Here is a 25,503-nt window from a genome sequence, read left to right on the forward strand (position 1 = left end):
CTTGTGATGTCTGCCACAATTGTAGCATAGTTTTGCATCTCTGCTCCAGACGAAACCTGTTTCTTGACAGAGTAGAATATTAATATTCCGAACTAATTAGACAGAGATAGTTTGTATTATAAAATATATGGAATTACCTCAACTGAACTTAAAAAAAGAAATATTACAGTGCTATAAATATAAAAAGGTTGTATAAATCAGTGTAGCAAGTACAGTAATCAAACTAATAGGACGTAAAACAGAGTTTCAGAAACAAAATAAATGATAACTTTGCCGGATTTCTTGTTTTGTGTGAGTTCCTGCATTGTACATATATTTGGTTGTGCATTCGGATTATCGGTCGTTCGGATTATTGGGGTTAGGATTATCACGTTTCTGCTATACTTAACATAGTGATTTGAATCAATGCATGGAGGATTCAATGTTGACACTATTAATAGGAATATAATGTCAGGAAAGAAATGTAGAAAGGTGAAAATATTTATCAAATGACATTTTACATGAAGCAGTAGCATCAATTTACCTCCAATTAGAAGATACTTAGGGCAGAAAAAAATTTTATTTTATAAATATAGAATGGCGACCGTCTATAAATTCTTAACAGAAACTTTTGTTATTATGGGACTTACACTTCTGCAAAATTAGGCTGTGATTGTTTCGTTTTACGATTTAATCCTGTCTTCTTTCGTTTCTTCTTCCATGCGATCTATTTTCGAATGCTTATCCGGAAATATAAATTGATGTTTCATACGCATAACATATCATTTCCACTGAATTTTATTTTGGGTTACTGTTTCCTAAATTTTCCATCCAGATTCCGAAGCTTTAATGAAGGTTATCAGCAATTTTTCCACATGTGGCCGCGATCCCACAACACAAAACGCAACTTGGATATCCAGGTGACGTTTCTGTAACATTATGCAACACTGTAAACAGTGGACACTGAAGGATAAGTACTTTGCCTACTAATGTGTTCAACACTCATTGATGATCTTGACTTCTTGCATTTACAAATCCCAAACACATCTAAAATTGCTGTTCTAACTGCAGGATTCATCCACGAGTACACAACCGGGTTAAATAGATAATTGATGTTGAGAAAAGTGAAACAATAATTATAAACGATGTCAACAAGAGCGGACTGCGAACTGTATCCTCGGATGAACATGACGACCGTGATAGGTGTCCAGCAGATGACGTAACACGTCGTTACAAGCAGCAGGACCTTGGCGGACTTTGTTCGGAACCTGCTGCTGTTGCGACCTTCGAACGAGGAGATGCCGGACACTCTGCTCCTCTTGCGCTCGTTGGACGCCAGTGCCTCGCGGTGGATGCGACGATGGAAGCCTCCGACGATGCCCATGATGAGGCAGTGGGAGAGGATGGCCATAACGGGCAGGTATGCCACCGGCACCACCAGGATCTCGTCGCAGATTTCTGAGGCACTCCAATTATTCCAGTAGAAAACGGGCGTCGAGACGCACAACGAGCATATCCACACGATGGCAATCATTATTCTCGAAGTTCTGGGGAAAAAAGAGATTTAGTTAACTTCAGTAATTGCAGTCTTAGAAAACATTGTGATAGTATTCAGATAAGTCGAAATACAATCTATACTAATAATAAATCTGTAGCCGAAATTTTTCTGGTAATTTTCGATTTTCCAAAAATAATTGGTCCTAACATATATAATTAACCACCCTGAAACCGAAAATCGCATTTTTGAAATTTTTGTTTGTATGTCTGTCTGTATGTTTGTTACCTTTTCACGCGATAATGGCTGAACCGATTTATATGAAAATTGTAATATAAATTATGTTCGTTGTAACTTAGATTTTAGGCTATATGGCATTCAAAATACTTTATTTAAAAGGGGGGTTATAAGGGGGACTGAATTAAATAAATCGAAATATCTCGCTTATTATTGATTTTTGTGAAAAATGTTACATAACAAAAGTTTCTTTAAAAATGATTTCCGATAAGTTTTATTCTTTACAAAATTTTGATAGCACTGATATTTAATGAGATAAATGAGTTTTAAAATTAAAATAACACCATCTAAGACGGTGCAATGAATTAAGAACAAATGACTTCGTCTGTAAGGGGCCTTGGACATCAACAATCGAAAGCTATTAAACATAGCCTACAGAGAATGTTTCTATGTTTTTATGAAGTAATATCAGAAGCTAAATTAACCGATTTGTATAATTAATTATTATTTCACCATTGGAAAGTGTAGTTTCTCTAGATGGACATAATGCTATAATGTTATTACAGTAAAGTCTGAGTAAATCGAGGACAGGTAAGATTAAAATAGCTTCTTATGTACAGAAAATTTGATAGGCTATTTTGTACATTCTTTTTCTGTATTTCTTAAAATAATATTTATGTACACTCATTTTAATCTCAGAGAATTAACGAATAACGAGAGTGTATTGATTTAGTATGCAGTAATAGTACGTTAGCTTAGCAATCCATTATTTTATAATTCATATTTTAACTATGCTGAATTGAATCGTGTTAAAATACATAAAATATATATGCAATAAATGCAATGCAAAAAAAAATTGGGTAATGAGCGAAGCAGATTATCTTGCGCTGTTGTAAAAGTTGTTTCCTGGATCAAACGTCCTATTTTAATTATGTAATTACTTTATATTTATTTCTAACAGGTGCAGCGGAGCGCACGGGTACGGCTAGTATAATATAAGAATATTTATTTTATAAGTTCAGTCGAAATGACTTATCAATATTTAAAAAACAACAATAAATATTTATAAATATAAATAATTTATTGAAGGTAAAAGATTTAATGCTAACGTTTTCTCCTATTTGGATCGTAGACAGTTGCTCTACCAACTAAAATACCCGGCCTCCCTAGATAAAAAAAAATATATATTGTAAAATATCTATTCGTAAATTAATTCTACTTAATCATTACAAATATTTTCCTATTTATGAAAATCTGTAATAGCCTATAAATATTAAAAGATTTGACGGTTTATTATGAAGCTATAAACATACTTTTGTAGCACAGTCATTGAGGTACTTTTAAACTTGACGCTTTTGTGGAAAGTCGTCCATACACTGTAAGAGGAACTTAACAAACAGTAACCACTACTTCTTTAAGAAAGAGAGATGCTATTTACAAGCTATAACGCCTGATAGGATACAAGTATGGAAAGAAATCGCAATGAAAAATATAAATAATGATTTATACTGTATGTATAAATAATGATTTATACTGTATAATAATTTTCCTTAGTAAATAATTTATCCTTTGATACAAATTATACCGTTTCATAGGAAATAATAAACGAAGAGAATAATAATTTATTTATTTATTTATTCTGGTGTAGTTAAGGCCATCAGGCCTTCTCTTCCACAACACCAGGAATACAAATACAATAACAGAAATAAAAAGGAAAAAAAAAACACTATAAACGAAGTAAAGTCACACAAAAATATACACGGGTTGCAGTCACACAAACTTTAAATGAGTGATTAAGTATAATTAATTGTATCCTAATTAACTAACATAAACAAGAAACTTGCGATTTTAATCTGGAGTAAAAAAAAAACACAAATCGACACTTCTAGCAATATCTAAAAAGCATTAAACAAGACAAAATTTTCCAATTTAATTTTGAATTGTGATAAAGTCCGGCAGTCCCTGACATCATTAGGTAGCGAATTCCAGAGACGAGGTATTTCTACAGTGTAGGAGGATGAGTATAGAGACGTTCTATGATGAGGGATAGAAAGAAGTGCTTGATGTCGGTTTCGAAGAGTTGTAAGAAATTGAAAGCGCGATAAGAGATAATTCGGTGTATAAGTATGCATGATTCTAAATAGAAGAGACAGTGAATGTATTGTTCTTCGTTCCTTCAGACGCACCCATGAAAGTAACTGGAGGGAAGGTGTTATATGGTCAAATTTACGAGTATTGCAGATGAATCGTATGCACACATTATGAACACGTTGTAGTCTCTCAGCTAAGAGTGAATTTACATTAGTTAGTAAGGAATCGCAATAATCAAAATGGGGCATTACAAGCGTCTGAATAAGATTTTTTTTTAGACTAAGTGGTAGAAATTCTTTCATATGAAACAAAGAGTGAAGTTGAGAAAATATTTTTTTGCAAGTGTGTGTTACTTGGGTGTTCCAATTTAGATCGCTATCCATAAAAATGCCAAGATTTTTAACTGTTTCACTGTATTTAACAATAATCCCATTCAATGTTATATGTGGTATAGTACCACTATCAAGAGTACTCCGTAGACGATTATGTCCCATTACGATTGCTTGCGATTTCTCTGGATTTAACCTTAATCCAAATTTGTGTGACCACAGTGAAATCGAATTTAAGTCTTCGTTTATTTTATTTACTGCGTCACTAGTCTCATCAGGGTGGAAATGCAAATAAATTTGCAAGTCGTCAGCATACATATGGTATTTGCAGTGTTTTATCATTTTAGTCACGTCATTAATATAAATCATGAAGAGTAAAGGTCCGAGAACTGATCCTTGTTGAATTCCAGATTTCACGACACACCATCTTGAAGAATTACCGCATGCAATTACACATTGTTGACGTTCGCGAAGGTAGGATTCAAACCAAGTAACAGAACGTTCAGAAAGATGCAGAAGTCTTAATTTACATAATAGAAGGTCCGTGTCAACTGTATCAAATGCCTTACTGAAGTCAAGTAATGTCAATAATGTTAATTTACATTCATCTGTGACTTCACGTATATCCTCATTCACTTTTAGTAGTGCTGTAGTCGTACTATGTCCATTTCTGAACCCGGATTGGTATTCGTCCAGTAAGGCATGTTCGGTTAGATAGTTCATTAGTTGTTTGTGAACAATACGTTCCAGAGCTTTTGATAGGGCAGGTAGGATACTAATTGGACGGAAATCATTTGCACATAATGGGGTTTTAATTTTAGGGATCGGACGGATAAAGGCTTTCTTCCAGAGGTTCGGGTAGGTAGAAGTTATGAGTGAGGCGTTGAATATATGTGTTAATGTCAGCAGTATTATGTCCAATATTTTCTTCAATAATATTATACTAATATTATCCACACCTTCAGCTTTAGAAGTAATACGTTTTATTGCCACTCTCACTTCAGTTTCTGTGACATAAGTGAAGAAAAATATTTCTCTATCCGGAAATGGAGTCATTTGTAATTCGTTAACTGTCTGCTGTTTGTCGACTGTATCCAAGGTTATTGACTGTACAGTTGCAAAATGGTGATTTAGTTCGTCAAGAGAAACTGGCACACTGTCTACCTGAGTCCTGGGATTTCCTAAGCCAATTGTCCGTAAGTTTCTCCACAGTTTGGAAGGGTCAGCTCCCCCCTTCAAGATGTTATGAAAATGTCTCAGTTTTGCGTTTCTAATGGCTTGAGTAGTTCTGTTACGTAAGAGTTTATAATAATTATAAGAGATTTCTGTCTTGTCATGTTTAAACGTTTTGTATGCAGCGTTTCTGTCCGTAATCATACTACGTATGTCAGCAGTCATCCATGGTGCTGGTGTTCTTTTTACGCGTTTAAATTTGATAGGAGCATGCTTGTCATATAAATTTATAATATACTCATTTAGTTTAACAAGTTTCTCGTCAACAGTATGTAAGTTCCATATTGAGTCCCAGGGAATCTTTATTGCGTCTTCAAGTAGTTGGGTTTCATCAATACGTTTCAAGTCACGATACTTTATGAGTTTAGGTGTGGGCTTGGGACACTTCAAAGAATATACTAGATAAATAATATCGTGGTACGAAATTCCCGAAGCCGCACATTGTCCATGTTTTTGTACTTTGTCTGCATTCTTCGTAATAATTAAGTCTAATAGGGATTCGGAAGATTGGGTATGGTGGGTTGGTTCAAGGGGAAGGACTGCTAGATCAAGAGCCTGGAACATGGTCAATAGATGTCTAGTGTAGTTCGAATCAGAGGCTAACAAATTTCTGTTAAGATCACCCATTATTAAGACATGTTCATAATCTGTGATGAATTCCAATAACGATCTCTCGATCTCTGCAATATCGTTAATCTTCGGGGGTTGGTAAATTACACAAATAAGGCATTTCTGAAAGCTTGTCAATACTTCTACAAATAGCATTTCAGGTTTTCCGGCATACTCGCCAGGAGATTGGTTTTGCGTTGAAATAAACTGCTATTGTGAGTTTTACTTCGTCGTTATAATAAGTACCTATAGGAGAAAAATATTGTGATGGAGCAAAAAAATAAACTTCGGAGCTTTCAACATCATTGGTACGGAAAAAAATGTTTTTGAACACGTCATCTGTCCATCATTTTGTCTGTCTGTTTTTCTGTCTACAGTGATTTTTCCTAGACCATCGTATAGATTTTGTTCATATTTAGTATCTGCCAATCATTTTTTTTTCTTAAATGATTGACATGAAATATGATAATATGGGAATATTATGAAACAGAAGTGATAGATTATTTTCAATAATAAACTTTCATAGCTAGATAAATGCGTAGTTGATATAGCGTCGTTAAATAACTGACTTGGAAAATATTCGAAACATTATAACCGTTGTTAAAGAATATCGCATTTTGAATCGCATTTCTAAATAGAACATAAAAAGATATGAATTGTGACACTCCTTCTAATTGCATCTCTAAATGGGTGGAAGAGCGTCTGTATTGATGTGTCTGCTTTCAAAATTGCGTGGACTTACCGAGAAACATTGAACACAAACTACGGTGTAATTTATTTTACTGTTGCAGTTTTTTCCTTACGGTATCTAATGCTTCAGAGAATACAGAATTCATTACATCGTATCGCTTAGCATCGTGAAGAGTGGAGTGCAATATTGTAAGGATGTTCCTTCATTCGTTCGTTTTAAATTATTTAAATGTTATGCTACGTTCCTATTGCTGTATTTACAATAACAAGCACATTGAAAAAGAACATTGCGCATTTCCGGTACCGCTAGTATCTGCTCTTGGGAAAATCATTTCCATTTATCTCTTGTTCTAATTGAAGTACCGTACAATATGTCGGCCTATATTATTATTATTATGCGCATCTGCATTGTTTAATAAAAAGCTTGTAATAAAGTTAAGTTTGATTCATTAGTTTTGTTTCATTTACCATGTATCTCACAAATGAGACAATGTTGTTTATTTGCTTCTATGCCATTTAAAATAATCGACAGTTTTTCACTGCATATATAGTTTATTTCCAGATATATATATATATATATATATATATATATTTATATTCATACCATCATCATCATCATCCTCACAATCATCATCACCATCACCATCAATCACGTTTATCTTTGAAACAAACAACTCTTCAAAAGTTCGTTTAGGCTCCGAAATAGAACTAGAACTTACAGCTGGTCGTATTATATTTCAGGAAGTTCTCCTTATTTTTCATAGTCTTCGGGTTTGTATGGTATAGCCTAATTTCCAATAGAATTCTTTTATCGTCAATGTTTAATATGACTATTACGCTTTTACTACGTCATACTACTTTTGACCAAAAAAACGGTAAGAAAGGACGTGTTTTAGTCAATCATGGCTGCTTATCGCTACTAGTCGGCCTCGGTAGCGTAGTCGGTATAGCGCTGACCTTCTGTACTCGAGGTTGCGGGTTCGATCCCGGCCCAGGTCGATGGCATGTAAATGTGTTTAAATGCGACAGGCTCATGTCAGTAGATTTACTGGCATGTATAATAACTCCTGCGGAACAAAATTCCGGCACACCGGCGACGCTGATATAACCTCTGCAGTTGTGAGCGTCGTTAAGTAAACCATAATTTTTTTACCGCTACAATTTTATCATTTGTTTATTTTTATCATTTCTCTAGCATTTGTTTGTTTTTATCATTTCCCTAGCATTTGTTTCTTTGTGTGCCAACATTTCAAACCGCGTATTCTTTTCGCTACTATAAAACATGCTTTGCGATCGTCATTTGTTTACCTCATACATAGTCACCTGAAAATGGCGGCTCCGTTCAAACATTTGGTGAAGCTAACATTAGTGAAATAGAATTTTAGTAAGTAAATTGTTTTTTTATTGTATTAAAGTATTTTATTTCTTCTAATCTTTATATACTTTCTTCTAATCGCGCAATAGTCAATTAAATCCCACTCAAGATTTGATTTTCTCTAGATAAATCAAAACCTCTAGTGGGATTACTGTTGATAAAAGTTTTCTGTAACTTCAGTAGTCTAATGTTAAATTCTTCGCGACTTTGCTTTTTTTTTAAATTAATCTGTGTATTGAAGATATTCATTTATTCTCAGAAGTAGAGTTTTAAGTATTCCACCGAGTCCTGGAACTTAACAATCATCAGGGTTAATTGGTAAGAGCTGGTGAATTATCTACTATGTTGGGCCCACTATGTTTAGTTACTCGAAACAACTGGACATGATTGTTAATCTGCTTACTTCAGGCATGCCCAGCCGGGGCAGATCTAGCCTTCAAACAAGGCGCAACAGTGACATAGATTCTCAGAATACCATGCAGGCACAAGCATAAAAGATATTCTGCGTCACTGTCGCACCTCGTTTGAAGGCTATAATTGCCCCGGTTGAGCATGCCTGGCTTATTTATTTACATAGCGTCGCTAACAACTAAGAACTGGGGTCAATTGCGACACCCCTACAAAAGCGTGAAAACACGATAGTATTATAATACAATGTATACAAAAAGAAGCATGGGTAATTTATTTGAGATTAATAAAATATTTGGTAATATTTGTTACCATTCATTTCGCTCATAGTTTGCCCCTAAGGACAGATCTTTCACTGCAAACTCAGGATTCTTCAACCTCCTCTCTTTCCTGCCTTCCTCGTAATTTCCGCATACTATCCATATAATAGTTTAATGTTGTCTATCATCTGATATCCTCTTCTGCCCCGAACTTTTCTTCCGTTCACCATTCCTTCTAGGCATGTTTTAGTAGGTAGATTCTTCTTTGCCAGTGACCCAGCCAAGAGAAAAAAAATTCTTAGTTTTGTGATCAGCGTAGTAATTGTGATGCAGTCAATGCTCGAAATCGTCCTGATACGAGAATGGCGAATACTGCCAGGTCGTTATAGTAACGATGGGTGAAAAGAATTTGTGCTGAATTAAATGTAGTTTGAATACTTTAAAAATATTAATCCGATTTTGTATGTTCTTAAAATCACAGAGAAGGAAAACTTGATACGAATTCTAAACAATAATTAGATATAAAATAGCTTAATGTATCGGTACTTCAACTATTTTCATGTTTTTTTTTTCTTTTCGGGTGCCAGATTTGACCGTAATAGTTGGTCGTTAGCCGATATTAATCTTCTTTCCATACAAGAAGACTCCATATAATTTCGAAGAAAAATTGTTCCGGGGCAGGGCATCGAACCCGGGACCTTTGGTTAAACGCTTTACCAACTGAGCTATCCGGGAACTCTACCAGACACCGATCCAATTTTTCCCTCTATATCCACAGACCTCCAAGTGGGTTGACAACTGTCAAGCAACCAACATTGAGTGCACACTAACTCTGTGTGACTTAAATTGTGATTTTCTGTTAACGAACACTGACGTATATTATGCAAGTCAATCTCACAGGTATAACTCCCTGTAAAGTTAACTTGAATAATTTCAAGGGAAAAATTGTTCCGGGCCGGGCATCGAACCCGAGGCCTTTGGTTAAACGTACCAACGCTCTACCAACTGAGCTACCCGGGAACTCTACCAGACACCGATCCAATTCAAGTCAACTTTACAGGGAGTCATACCTGAAAGCTTGACTTGCATAATACAGTATACGTCACTGTTCGTTAACAGAAAAACACAATTTAAGTCACACAGAGTTAGTGTGCACTCAATATTGGTGCTTGACAGTTGTCAGCCCACTTTGAGGTCTGTGGATATAGAGGGAAAAATTGGATCGATGTCTGGTAGAGTTCCCGGGTAGCTCAGTTGATAGAGCGTTGGTATGTTTAACGAAAGGTCCCGGGTTCGATGCCCAGCCCCGGAACAATTTTTCCCTCGAAATTATTCAAGTGAACTTTACAGGGAGTTATACCTAAAAGCTTGACTTGCAAGACTCCGTATGTTAGTGGGGTAGTTCACTGCCCAGTTGTTTGGAGTAGCAAGCATAACGGACCCAACAGATTAGGTGGTCCTTTCAAATATATATATATATATTTCAAATTCAAATTTCAAATTCAAATTTATTTAGAATTTACATTTGAATTTACATTTGGATAGATACCCGAAATGAGCATATGCTCGTGCTCGGGTACAGTCCAGTAGTCTACATAAATTTTACAGGGTTCAAATAATAATGCTGATGATATAAAATAATAGTAAAAATAATAGTAAAAATAATAATAACAATAATAATAATAATAATAATAATAATAATAATAATAATAATAATAATAGAATAGTCGTGACAGATATGATACAAAGATTGTAATACAAAATAATTCATTAATAATAATAATAATAATTATTTATTTATTTATTTATTTATTTATTTATTTATTATTTATTATTAATATTTGTGTGCTGAACAACAGCCAGAGGCCAATTATAGTTCAGCACAATACACAAACAGATGATACAAAGGTGCAAAACAAAAATAAATAATATCATAAATAACATAAACATACATGAATACAATTGTGTACAAACAGTAAAAACTAATAGTCAAAACGAAACTAAACCTTAAAAGGATCTAAATTGTGCCCATGCAAATTGGCATATTTTATGCATCTACAGACTGGAGAAAGTGATTTTGAATTTCGGTTATAAAAAATTTTTTGAAATCTTAAACCTTTTGTAGGAATACGAAGGCTGATATTGTTTATGATAGACTCACAATCAATATCACCCTTGATAACTTTGCAAAAAAATTGATAATCAAGATTTAGACGTCTAGCATAAAGGCTACAACAGTTAAAATATTTACAGGTAATATCATAGTTAAAGTCAGTGGAATTGGGTATATATCGAAAAGCACATAAGGAAATAAATTTTCTTTGAATATTTTCCAATTTAACCGAATCGGTTGAAGTAATGGAATTCCAGGCTACAGATGCATATTCAAGTTTAGAGCGAACCAAAGTAAAGTATAGAATTAATAGTGACTCAGGAGTAGAAAAAGAATAAGTTATAGACCTTATTAAACCAAGCATTCTTATTGAATGATTATAAATATATTGAACATGATCGTGAAAGTATAATTTAGAATCGAGTAGTACACCAAGATCTTTTATAGAATTTTTCCTAATAATACAGGCGTTATTAAGAGAATAATTAAATTTTATGGAAGTAGTTTTTCGAGAGTACGAAATGACAAAAGTTTTTGTTTCATTAATTTTCATTCCATTAATGTCAGACCAAAGTTCAATGGAGTTAATATCATTTTGAAGAGTTTGGCAATCGGCAGAACTATTTATTGAGCGAAAGATTTTGAGATCATCAGCAAATAACAGGTAGTTTGAACTTATTCTTTTACATATGTCATCAATAAATAATAAAAATAATAGAGGGCCCAATGTAGATCCTTGGGGAACTCCACATAAACAATTAAATGGGTCCGAGAGAGAATCACCAAGACGAACACAACATTGTCTATTAGTTAAATAGTTTTCAAACCAGCTCACGTAGTTAGAAGAGAGACCAAAGTTTTTTAATTTATTTATCAGAATATTGTGAGGTACAACATCAAACGCTTTGCTAAAGTCGATATAAATTGAGTCAATTTGACCTTGGGTTTCAACAACAGGCATAACAAGATTAAGGTAGGATACTAAGTTTGTAGTTGTTGATTTACCTTTAGTAAAACCGTGTTGTGCTGAATTAATTTTATTCTTAACATAAAATGAAACATGTTTGTGGATTATTTTTTCAAAAATTTTTGAGAAATTGTTTAATATTGAAATAGGTCTATAATTGGAAACAACATTTTTTTTACCATTCTTAAAGATAGGAATAACGGATGCTTCTTTCCAAAGCATAGGGTATGTACCAGTTAATAAACTTAAATTAAATATAAAGGTTAAAACGGGTATTAGAATATTAGAACATCCCTTAATAATAAAATTAGGAATGCCATCAGTGCCCTTTGATTTATTAGGTTTAAGCTTTTTTATGGCTAATGAAACGTCTTCAACTGTAATTTTAGGTAAGGATAAGAAGTCAGTAGAATTATACTCCAACAAACAGAGATTAGAATTAGGCTGTTTTTGAATCGATTTGAATTGATTAGCAAATGCATTAGCAATTTCTTGCTGATCAGTAATGTGAATCCCATTTATTAATAATTCGGTGGGATAATTATTGGATTTACGAAAAGATTCTACGTATTTCCAAAATTTCTTAGGTTCATTCTTCAAATTTTCATCAATGGATTGTAACCATTTAAATTTGTCAGATTTAATCATAGCTTTAACTTGTTTTCTGTAATTGGAAAAAATTTGATAATGGTGATCAGTTTTGAATTTCTTAAAATTTCTATGTGCTTTGTTCTTTTTCCTAATAAGTATACGCAAGGTATTTGAAAACCATTTAGGATAGTGCGATTTTTTTACGAAAGTGACAGGAACAGCAAGAGAAATAGCTTTGTTCATAATCTGGGATAACGCGTTAGCAGCAACGTTAACATCAGTAGTTTGATATATGGAATTCCAATCATGATTGTATAGAGTGGAATAGAGTTTCAAGTAATCACCTTGAGAATAATTTATGAAGGTACTAGATTGGCAGTGATCAGGTAGCGACAAATACACTTCAAGATTAATGGAGATAGATGGATGATAAGAATCCTCCAAAACTAGAGAATGATTGGCTAGTTTTACTGTACTATTAATAATATTAGTAAAGACAAGATCAAGTAGATTTTTATTTGAGACAGTAAAATTAATTTGGTTTAATCCCAGAAGGCAAGACGAGGAATATAAATCACAGGACTTAATTTTAGAGTAGTAATGAATATCATTAAGATTAAAACCAGTTGACCAATCCATACCAGGACAATTGAAATCACCAATAATTACTATTCTAAAATTATGAGTATCAAGGTTTTTTTCAAGAAAATTGAGGTAAGATTTTAAGTGATTATGACCGAAATCAGGTGGGAAGTAATGATTTCCAATTAATAAATTAATACCATCAGCCATTTTAATTTCAATCCAAACACATTCATTAATAATTTCTAAATCATATCGCCGACAGGTAAAAGGTAACTGGTTGTTAATCGCTGTTAGGACACCCCCACCTCTTTTTTTATTGGTGTCCTCATACGTTCTGTCTGCTCGAAACACAGTATAATTGTTAGGGAATAAGTTTGTATTTAATACTGATTCAGATAACCATGTTTCAGTAAGACAGATAATGATATCATTATTACTTACTACATTTTGAAAAATTTCATCAATTTTTGTATTAAGACCACGAACATTTTGGTAAAATATCTCAAGATGATTATTAGAACTGTGCATTGAGAGTTAGAGAATAATATTAAGAGGCATTAACCCTAGAATCAACTGAAGTACCTGGTGGAGCAAAATGCTGCTCAGGTTTAAGTTTACCAAAAAAGGGTGCAATGAGGCATCCCGCAGGCCAAACATCAGAATTATTAATTAACTCGAAATCCCTCTCATCAACTGAGATATGAAAAGAGGAATACGACTGGTATTTTGTTTTCAATTTAGTTATTTCGAGAGACCTTAATTTCCGTTGATGAAAGAGTGAATCCTTAATATTATTCTCGTTTACATTAGGACTAAATCTAGAAACAAAAAGAGATTTGGTTCTGATTCTCTCTGGAGCCATTTCTAAGTTGCTATTAGTTAAAGTGCCAACTTTAGGATCTCGTTTCTTAAATTTTTTGCGAGTGACAGTTTGAAAACCATCGGAGTCTACGTTATTTGATAACGCAACAGTGCTATCGTCTGTGCGTACGACAGCAGAGATTACCTCATTACTGTTATGATGAGTAAGAGCAAATGAAGTACTCGGTGCTGACTTCGCATGATTGCGAGAATTAACAGTGTCAGACAAAACACTACTGTAGGATTTAGTAACCGGGTGAACAGTGGACTGTTGACCCAATTTTGGGACAATCTTATCAGGCTTACAAGGACAGGAATTTTTTACCAAAATCTCGGCCATTTGTGATTTGAGGGCAGTATTCTCGCTCTTTAATTCGCCCATTTCTTTTTCAAGATTTTTAACATGCTCCAGAATAACTGTTAAAGTATCTAGAATGGATTCACCATTCAATCGTACCGTCTCTATTTGAACAGAGAGAGATTCCTTACTTTGTAAATTAGGTAGTTCAAGTTCTCTAGTAGGCGAGATGATCTTCTTATCGGTCTTCTTGGTCGGTTTCACTGGAGTGTTATCACCATGAACCGCCTTCGCAGCACTGGTACACTCATCACACTTGAAGGAGGAAATACCTCCCTTCATGAAAAAATCGTATTCCACTTCACTCATGTTTAAACAATCAAGATGAAATCTTAGGCCACAAGGCCCAACACACTTTAGGAACTTTTGTCTGCCGAAGAAAGCAGCGCTACATTTAGAACATGTATCTTTACTAGGCGGCATTGTACGCAGTTAACTAAGCGCCTTAAATGAGGACACAGACGAATGTAGTAACAACTAAACACTGTGAAAACAGCGGAGCTACACAAAAAGTCGACTGCTCTTCATGACGACTAATAATAATAATAATAATAATAATAATAGAATAATCGTGACAGAAATGATACAAAGATTGTAATACAAAATAATTCATTAATAATAATAATAATAATAATAATAATAATAGTGATAAAACAAAAATATTTACAATAATAAAATAAATACTAAGACGGATAAAATAAAATATAAAACCAGTAGCGAGAGTTAACACAACTGAAATAAGCATATAGTCTAATAACCGGAAAAAATGCCAAACTCGAAAATCAACAGAAAAGTTCATTGTATCGCAGACGACAGCAACCACCGTATTGACATTGTGTTGTGCTTTATATATATGTATATATATATATATCTGAAACACTGAAAAGATAAATTCCAGGACACGGTAGAATATTCAGAAGTCTACTTCGGAATATAGTTACAGTGAAAATCTATAATCTGTTATATCTCTGCTTTTGTAATTATTTGTTTGTTTAACGTCTATCACTCAGAAATGTAGACTATCTGTAGGTCTATGGCTGGAGTTACTTTGAGATATGTTGTATATAAATAATAATAATACTGTTATTAATAATAATAACAATAATAACAATAATAATAATGTTTATTGCCAGAAAAATACAATGTACGCACCTGGTACTCATAAGTTCCCTGTAACGAAGAGCGTGAACGACGGCAATGTATCGATCTATAGCTATGACCACGATGGTGTATGCGGAGGCGGCGTGGGCGCATATGATCATAACGAACATGAAGAGGCAGAGGAACCTGAGGCGGGAGAGCGCCTCTACTACGACGCACAGGTACTTGGAGCTGAGGTAGTAGGCTGTGGACAAGCCGACCAGCAGGTCTGACACGGCCAAGCTGAGAGCGAAGCGCACTGAGACGCTGGACAGCCGCTCCGTGTTCTTGTGGTGCTGGTGGCGCAAGATGGCGAACACGATGAAGGCATTGGCGCTCACAATCAGGAGCACGATTAGCAAGTCCACCGCCGCCCGCGTGGCCACCACGTGCAAGCCCTCGATGCTGTCCTCTGACCGCACGTCCAAGCATTCTGTGCTGCTGAAACCACAAGAAACATGAGACAGTAGCACAAGCAAATTCCGCCACCACATATGTGTGCGTGCGTGCGTTATATGATTAAACCCCGGTTCCTGTTTTGACCTAGAACTACGCCTTTCTTCTCACTAAGTATCGGTGGGGGGGGACTAAATTAGGAATTTTCACATAAAAATACAACTCCCCTTGATCTTCTTGTGTCTCTTTGTTCACCTTATCTTTTCCTTGTTCTTCTTGTCTTTTCATTGTTCTTTTTGTCTTCCCCTTGTTATCATTGCCTTCCCCTTGTTCTCCTTGTCTTCCTCTTGTTATTTTTGTCTTCCCTTTGTTCTCCCTGTTTCCCCTTGTATCCTTGTCTTCCTTGTTATCCATGTATTCCCTTCTTCTCCTTGTTCCTTGGCTGTGTCTCAACAATCCCTTCTACGTAAAGTTATAGGCTATATCATATTAAAGCTATACACCTGTCGATTTCTTTTAAATCTTTAATATTCAGCAACATGAGCGTCCTAAATTAAACAGGTTCCTCTCAATGCCTCTTTCTTTTTAGGATCGTCGTGGTCTATTTACTTTACGTCGCTCCTCTATCGTCTAGTCATAAAAAAAAGGTAAAAAGGTAAAGGTATCCCCATAACATGCCATGAAGGCACTTGGGGGGCATGGAGGTAGAGCCCCATGCTTTCCATGACCTCGGCACTAGAATCGTCTAGTCATATACACAGAAAAAAAACACACACAGGATGATTCAGGAGAAATTTTTTACTTGGTTATTTAACGACGCTGCATGAACTACTAGGTTATTTAGCGCCGATGGGATTAGTGATAGCGAGATGGTATCTGGCGAGATGAGGCCAAGGATTCGTTATGGATTACCTGACGGTTGGGGGAAAGCTCGGAAAAAACCCAACAAGTATTTAAGTCCAAGAGGGATCGAACCCGCGCTCGAGCACAACTCCGGATCGGTAGACAAGTACCTTAGCGAACTGAGCTGCGCCGGTGGCTTTCAGAAGGGATAGTAAATAGTTTAGGGCAGAGATGGGCATAACGGATGGGAGGTAAATGTGACTCAGTTCATCCCTTCCACAATATTTCGAACGTGTTTACATTACATGAACTTTGTTTCTCTTCCGCTCAGGGCTGTACAAAATTAATTCGTCATGCCATTACATTAAAAATTTCAAATCAAGTCGGATATGTAATATCAACAATCATGGTCACTATGGCTTAGCACTCGTTATAAACAATAAGCTTTAGATTGCCTATAATGTTTGGTCAGGACAAGTCTGTCTATATTAGGATGACTACTATTGATACCGGTACATAAACGTAAAACAATATTTTTCATCAGGTTCATTTTAGAAAAAAAATTGTTTGCAGGCATAAGTGGATTCAAAGATTGCCAACATCTTAGCTGCAAAATTACGGAAGTTAGGAGACTTGCCAGTAAGTAATGATTCATATACCGTAATTCCTTCCTGGTTTTACCTGACGTTTGGAAAAGGGTATTTTTCTCTATAACTCGCCTATGTGTTTGAAATGCGGAAAATTTATCGGACTGCATTTTCAACTAGTAATGACTGTGGGTTGGCTTTTTCATTAACAAATTATTCTTGTAGATTCTTGAAAACTTTCTCACTATTTAACCTGCACTACAAATGACATTAAAATAGCACATTGTTTTATGCCATGTAATAACTAGCCTATGGTATTAACATAAACCATTTTTAACAATCCTGAACAGTTGAGGCACTGAATTTTACCTTTGTTTATAACTAGCCGTACCCGTGCGCTCCGCTGCACCTGTTAGAAATAAATATAAAGTAATTACATAATTAAAATAGGACGTTTGATCCAGGGAACATTCGTGTTTGATAGAAGGATAAATCGTTTAATATGTTACTTAATTTAAATTGCATCCAAATAATTAAAATGCGATCATTTTGGTCCAGAGACACTCATTTGGTGCAATGACAATTCCTTTAACATGTTTCTAATTTTTATTACATGCAACCATAGTTTAATGAAGATTGACATTAATGTGTATATTTTATTTTACTTGTTATAGGTTTCCATTGAATTATGGTAATAACTTAATTTTAACCCTTGTTTTCTACGTATTCAGTAAATGGCGTTTGGCCCACTATGGTTCTGAACCCTTCAAATAACTTAAATCATATTATATAATATTACATTACATATATTATATTATATTATATTATATTATATTATATTATATTATATTATATTATATTATATTATATTATATCAGAAGTTACTGTAATAACATTATAGCATTATGTCCATCTAGAGAAACTACACTTTCCAATGGTGAAATAATAATTAATTATACAAATCGGTTAATTTAGCTTCCGATATTACTTCATACAAACACAGAAACATTCTCTGTAGGCTATCTTTCATAGATTTCGATTTTTGCTGTCCAAGGCCCCTTATAGACGAAGTCATTTGTTTTTTATTTCATTATACGGCCTTAGATGGCAGTTATTTTAATTTTAAAACTCATTTATCTCATTAAATATAAGTCCTATCAAAATTTTTCGAGGAATAAAACTTATCGAAAATTATTTGTAAAGAAACTCTTGTTATGTAACATTTTTCACAAAAATCAATAATAAGCGAGATATTTCGATTTATTTAATTCAGGCCCCCTTATAACCCCCCTTTTTAAATAATGTATTTTGAATGCCATATAGCCTAAAATCTAAGTTACAACGAACATAATTTATATTCCAATTTTCATCGAAATCCGTTCATACATTATCGCGTGAAAAGGTAACAAACATACAGACAGACATACAAACAAAAATTTCAAAAAAGCGATTTTCGGTTCCAGGGTGGTTAATTATATATGTTAGGGCCAATTATTTTTGGAAAATCGAAAATTACCAGAAAAATTTCGGCTACAGATTTATTATTAGTATTGATAACAAAATAGTCTTGTTCCCATGTTTCTTATTCTCAGTAAAAATATTTCTATAAATAAGCATCCAAATTTCAATTAGTATGGAAATATAGCTGTTTAAATGTTATGCATAGCAAATCTTAAGTGGCAAGAAGGGAAGACAAATTATTAATGATTACATTTATTGCTTATTTGCATGCTATTAATGTACTTCAATATATCAGTGCACTTTTCCGCTCTGTTAACAACATTATATATTGCTCTTCTGATGTCGTCTTGTTCTTTTATGAGGGCAGCACTACTCATAATTCGAGCGACAATATTCATCCCTTGTGTTTAATTTGTTTTTGCACACTTTGCGATTCCTCTAGAGAATAAATAGCTGCGCCCCAGACGATTCGATAACACACAATAGTCATTTATCTTTCGTTCTGGACACTTCTAACGCTTGTTATGTGTAACATTCAAACAGTTGTATCTCCACACTCATTGAAAATTAGCAACATGTTTGCAGTATATGAACTCTTTTACTTACTCACTTATCAGAATAATCCTTATTAATAGTCTTAAAATATTTACTAATTTAGTAATTCGGAATCATCTTGTATATAGGCATAATGTTCTACCCTCTTCACCCATTCGAAAACACGACCAAAGCACTTTAAAAGCGCAGCATTTTACTAGATCTATTGCACTCTTTCACACTAAACGTCCCTCATTATCGTTCAGAATTCTATCCATTCTACGATCTTGGATATTCCGTCTACAATATGGCAGTTTTCCGTGTTCCTTCTCGTAGGCCTATGTACCCAAAGCTCGCGTTCATAGAAGAAAACAGGCTCCAGAAGCGATCTTCCCATGACATCTCCAGTTATATTTCGTTACATATACTTTTTACATTTCATTAGCTATACAAAGTATAAAATAAAGTATTGCTATGCTGCAAAGAGTCGATTTTGAAATTTTCACGGTAACATGTTTTCAGTTTCCCTGGTAACGAAATACCGGTAGCTATTTATTATACAAGTTCGTAAATGTTCTTTTTTGGCACGAGTGTAAAGTCTGTGAAACTCGCCCACGTCTAGTTTCACAAACACACGAGAGCCAAAAAGATAACTTTACGAATGTGTATCATACAATGTTTTTTCTACGACAGCATAGATTTATATTAAATAAAAATTTCAATACCTATTATTGGAGAAAAATTAGTTCCGACATGGGGAATCGAACGCAGGATCTCTCAGCTTTGCGCACTGAGCGCTCTTTCTATCTGAGCTATGTTGAGACCCGATTCACGATGCCGGCCGAACTCTCCTCCTTTGTATCACAATGGCCTAATACCTACATTTTAAATACATAAGTCGTGTATGCAGGAGCGCATATTTAAATGACTTAGCCTATATGTCTAAATCAATGTTAAGAGTGATTAAAAAACTGTTGTCGAAAATGGGCATAAAGTCATTTAAATATGCGCTCCTGCATCTTATATCTAAAATGCAGGTAGTAGGCCATTGATGATACAAAGGAGGAGAGTTTGGCCTGCATCGTGAATCGGGTGTCGGTATAGCTCAGATGTGAACTCTGAAACGGAATTTAATTAGAGGGATATTTAAAAACTAAGCTTTAGACAAGATAAATGAGGATTGAGCTATTGTAACAGGTATTATTGTTATTATTATTATTATTATTATTATTATTATTATTATTATTATTGTTATTACTATTCATAGATAATGCATCAAATTTCATCAGTGGAATGGGAAGTATTATATTTTTATAGGTACTTATGCTCTTTTTCTTATTTTGATGAATTGCTTCCCCTAATATTAACATTTCTGTATTTCAGTAATTTCAGTGACTATTTTGCAGTCATTAACAACTTTCAAAATCTCTATTCTGTCTTCATATCGTCTATCTCATGGATGTCCAAACGCCAGGAGATATTGCACGTCAAGCATGCTCTGCTAAGGTCAATAACTTTCCATATAAAATAGGGAAAACGACCTTAAAGAATATGCCCTGCTGGTTGCTTACGTTAGGAGTTACTTCGTACGACTTACAAGTGGACATACAGGGCCATATTCATAGACATTCTTAGCGCGGGCTTTCGGTGAATGATCAGCGAACTAACGTTTTTCATATTCATAAATCAGTGTCAGCGATATGATATATGATATGAATTCTGTTTAGCACGCTCGTAGTCCGGGCTAGCGAAATGTCTATGAATAGCACCCCTATGGTCTAGCCGTTACTTCCGAAGCTATACGAGTGTAAGAATATCTTAATGCTTTAGCATAATATTTGTATTATTTTATCTTTCAGAGTCCTATAGAAGTCAAATTATTATTAGCAGGGCTGGCGGTTTCGGAACCCAAACTAAAAAAAGTTATGTGCACATAGAGATGTGACTACTGGTCTACGTCATGCAGTCCGTGTTTACACTCAGTATAAGATAACCACCGATTACATTGATCTTAAGGAGGCGGTGTTATATGAAGGTACCGGGAGTTCAGTTGTTCAGCGCATACAGCGTAAGCAATATGCTCCAACGAATAAATATTAAGTAAAACATTGTGAAGGAATTGGACAGTAAGCAAGGTTTCTCCTTCAGTTACAAGGCGACGAAAACGCAATTATATAGGCCTATATATATATATATATATATATATATATATATATATATATATATATATATATATAGGCTAAATATTGCATTAATGAAACACAAGGATGCTGCAGACATGCATTGCACGTTACAAACAAAAGCGGACGGAAAAATTGACTTTTTCAGAGTTGTGTAAAATTAAAGAAAATCGAAAAAAAAAATCCTACTATAAGGCATTTACAAATGTTCAACGCTTGAGTCGGCCTGGTTGGCGGAGTTGGTATACCGCTGGCCTTCTATGCCCGAGGTTGAGGGTTCGATCCCGGGCCAGATCCATGACATTTAAGCGTGCTTAAATGCGACAGGCTCATGTCAGTAGATTTACTAGCATGTAAAAGAACTCCTGCGGGACAAAATTCCAGCACCGGCGACGCTGATATAAACTCGACAGTTGCGAGCGTCGTTAAATAAAACATAACATTTTTCAACATTTGAAGTACTATAAGTACACAAACACCAGTTTTTTCATGGTACAATCATTTATATAATATAGGGATAGGGAGAAACTTCGAATTCCAATCGTAATTCATTTCGACTTTTCAAAAAGTCGACTAGATAAGTTATAGGCCTACACATAATTTATTTAAATTTTTCCTATGTTATTCTCTAAATATGTAGATATTATGTAAGTAAGGTATGTAGAGATTTAATGTTATTTCAAGTTATGTATCCTTACAGAGTTGTGCGGCTTAGCCTTGACTACCTCTTTCAGGAACAACTTGTAGTCTGCGTAAGTAGTAGGTACGTAGTTGTAGCCTCCTAGAACTGTTCGTGCACACAGTCGATAGTCCACCGGTGCATACACATCTTTGTTTAAATGACCGTGTGCTCATGCCACGCGACCAGCATCTAGTATGCTACAGGTAATGTTTAACCTTACTTCCAATGAACCGAAACCGCCAGCCCTGTTATTAATATTATTACTTACTTACAAATGGCTTTTAAGAAACCCGGAGGTTCATTGCCGCCCTCACATAAGCCCGCCATCCTGTGCAAGATTAATCCAGTCTCTATCATCATATCCCACCTGTCTCAAATTCATTTTAATATTGTCCTCCCATCTACGTCTCGGCCTCCCCAAAAGTCTTTTTCTCTCCGGCCTCCCAACTAACGCTCTATATGCATTGTATTCACCCATACGTGCTATATGCCCTGACCATTCTCAAACGTCTGGATTTAATGTTCGTAATTACGTCAGGTGAAGAATACAATGCAATTAATATTATTACTTTTATTATTATTATTATTATTATTATTATTATTATTATTATTATTATTATTATTGTTATTGTTGTAATCGTCGACAAGTAAAATTTGTCGGTTGTGTATTGAAGATCTATTTCCATCTACATCGAATGTCCTCAAGAGCGTATGCGGAAAATGTAATCGTCTTCCACAAAAACTTCCCCGAAAATATATTGTCCAGTTCTGAAGAGCATACTGTCTTATGTTCCTACAGTGTTGGCTGTATTTTTCATTTTTATAGAATATGTGGTGATCTTTATAGTATACAATCAAAAGAGCCATTCAGTATAACATAATATAAAATGTGTTTTCACACTTCACATACTACTCACCTTGAATGTAATTCTCCTATATTGTAGCTGTTCTTATAGCGTCCCTAAGCTTAACTTCCTGATCGCACGGTGCAATAGACACAAAGCAGTTGGCATGGTTTCATATCTGAACTACGGATTACAGTATCTAACTTATTATCTGTTATCGCACAATCACTAGGAAAGTGTTGAACACATCATACAAAGTAGTATGACGATTCGCTAAAATAACTGACTGCGTACACGATAATACCATTTCTTATACACATGTTATGTTCTTGGAAAACCCAAAGCCGACATATCTAAAAATGAATATATTGCATACATATAGATTAACATGTAATATAGTCGGTTTTTTGTTGGAGTAGGCCCGACAGGTAAATGTTTCTACTTTTAGACTCTACCTACTGAGGTATCCGCAGCCCTTTCCTGGAGTGGAGTCTTACAAAACTGCGACATCAATTGTTTCAGAGTAGGCTACTTCTGAGTTCTTATTCTTCATCGTGTTATTACCTTTACTTTTGCCATTAATATCACTGGATGAATGGATTGCAGTTCCGGTGGGGGGGGGGCAAACCAAAGCGCTCTTTGCTGGTCCATTGGTGTCCAGAATTTAATTTTGACGCAAGAGAAGTTGCCAGTAATTCATTATTATTGTTATTATTATTATTATTATTATTATTATTATTATTATTATTATTATTAGCTATTTAATAACACTTTATCAACTTCAATGGTTATCTAGCGTCTGAGTGAAATGAAGTTGATAATGCCAGCGAAATGAGTCCGCGGTCCAGCGCCGAAAGTTACCCAGCATTAATTGATCGTAAGGATTGAGGGAAAATTTAGGAAAAAAACTCAACCAGGTAAATTGTCCCAACCAGGATTTGAACCCAGGCCCGCTCGTTTTACGGTCAGACGTGCTAACCGTTACTTCACAGCATGACTTTATTATTATTATTATTATTATTATTATTATTATTATTATTATTATTATTATTATTATTTTTATTGTTATTATTATTATTTTTATTGTTATTATTATTATTTTTATTATTTTTATTATTATTATTATTATTATTATTATTATTATTATTATTGGCCATTTCACAACGCTTTATCAACTTCGATGCTTATCTAGCATCTGAGTGAAATGAAGGTGATAGTACCAGCGAAATGAGTCCGCGGTCCAGCGCCGAAAGTTACCCAGCATTAATTGATCTTAGTGGGTTGAGGGAAAATTTAGGGAAAACCTCAACCAGGTAACTTGGCCGAACCAAGATTTGAACCCGGGTCCGCTCGTTTCAGGATCAGACATGCTAATCTTTACTTCACAGCATGACATTATTATTATTATTATTATTATTATTATTATTATTATTATTATTATTATTATTATTATTATTGAAGGTCTGAAAGCGTGGGGGCGCGCGGTATTCGCGTTGCGCTTTGAGTGGGAAAATCGCGGTTCTGTCCCCGATGGCGTCACAGATTTACGTCATTGACGTAGGCCTAAGCCTAATCCTTCCGGCCGAATTGCTAACCTGAAACTAACCCAGTCTCTAACAGAAATTTGTATTAGTTGTATTACCTTCGAGGTAAAGACGACAAGCACGAAGAATTGACATCCCTACTTCCGATTGTAAAGGCGGGAGCCTTAACCTTCCATTACCTTGTGGGTATTTATGGTCTGTAATAGACGTAAATTTTGCTTTCAATTTTACCTTCTTAAAGCTTGCTAGGCTATGTTTATTAAAATTGTTAACGAACACTAGGCAATTACAAATTTCCGAACTGTGTGATCAGTGATCACTGAAGACTGCCATGTATTTTTTTTCACGAAAGTTGCCACATCAAAATCCTACCTCTTTACGCTTCGTATAATAGGAAGATAATAGTTGTCACACAAATGCAAGCTATTCTTATATATCATAAGCACCGACTTTTAGAGATAATAACAATCTTACCTCATTATTATGATATATTAATATGATGAGTATAATAGAGCTCTCTTGACAGCACAGACACTTCCATCGCGCAAGTCGGATCCACCGTGCATAGTGACTATGTGATGTGAACTGTAGCCAGCGAAAAGCCTTGCCCTTGGTTTCACGCGAGAAGCAGCTCGGGAAAGCTGTTCTGCGTGTTTCTGATATTGCCTTAGGCGAAAACATTGACGTGTGTGTAAAAAGAGGATGGATAATGGCTTACACGACCATCAAAAGCGAATATTAATAGCTCTACATACAGGAAATACCAAGCCTCTTATCACTCTGTGATTATTACCACAAATATTTCGTCTGTAATACGTTATCACAACGAGAGCATGTAGCATATCATAATCCTACGCAAGACCAGGTAGTCGGTTTCAGCGAAAGATGATTGTCGTCTGTCAAACGTTGCAGCGTTCCTCCCAGTCTTCTTCATGCTCTTGGCCAGTAGACTGAATATCGTATTAACGATCTGTTTTCGTTTATTCTTGAAATGTTTTCTATTAAATGTCTGCATTTATTAATTTTGTTGAAAATTGATGTTATTTTAAATTCCAGTGCAGCGCCTTCTATATTATATTATATAAAAAGTGTATTTGGCCCTCCGAAGAA

General features: G+C 34.8%; 1 protein-coding gene across 2 annotated transcripts; it reads right to left on the minus strand.

The window, feature by feature from the left end:
* Nucleotides 1-540: 540 nt before the first annotated feature.
* On the minus strand, nt 541-25,048 carry LOC138705825 (adenosine receptor A1-like). Of its 2 annotated transcripts, none has more exons than XM_069834492.1 (3): nt 24,868-25,048; nt 15,334-15,759; nt 541-1,526 (listed from the first exon to the last, which is right to left on the minus strand). In XM_069834492.1, exons 1-3 carry the CDS (start codon nt 24,870-24,872, stop codon nt 917-919), a joined length of 1,041 nt encoding a protein of 346 aa, XP_069690593.1. In that variant the 5' UTR covers nt 24,873-25,048; the 3' UTR covers nt 541-916. The 2 variants fall into 2 exon arrangements, with proteins under 2 accessions (XP_069690593.1, XP_069690592.1); XM_069834491.1 differs by having other exon boundaries at nt 15,334-15,762.
* Between the last annotated feature and the right edge of the window lie 455 nt (nt 25,049-25,503).

The sequence above is a fragment of the Periplaneta americana genome, chromosome 9 (assembly GCF_040183065.1).
Source record: "Periplaneta americana isolate PAMFEO1 chromosome 9, P.americana_PAMFEO1_priV1, whole genome shotgun sequence".
NCBI classification, from domain to species: Eukaryota; Metazoa; Arthropoda; class Insecta; order Blattodea; family Blattidae; genus Periplaneta; species Periplaneta americana.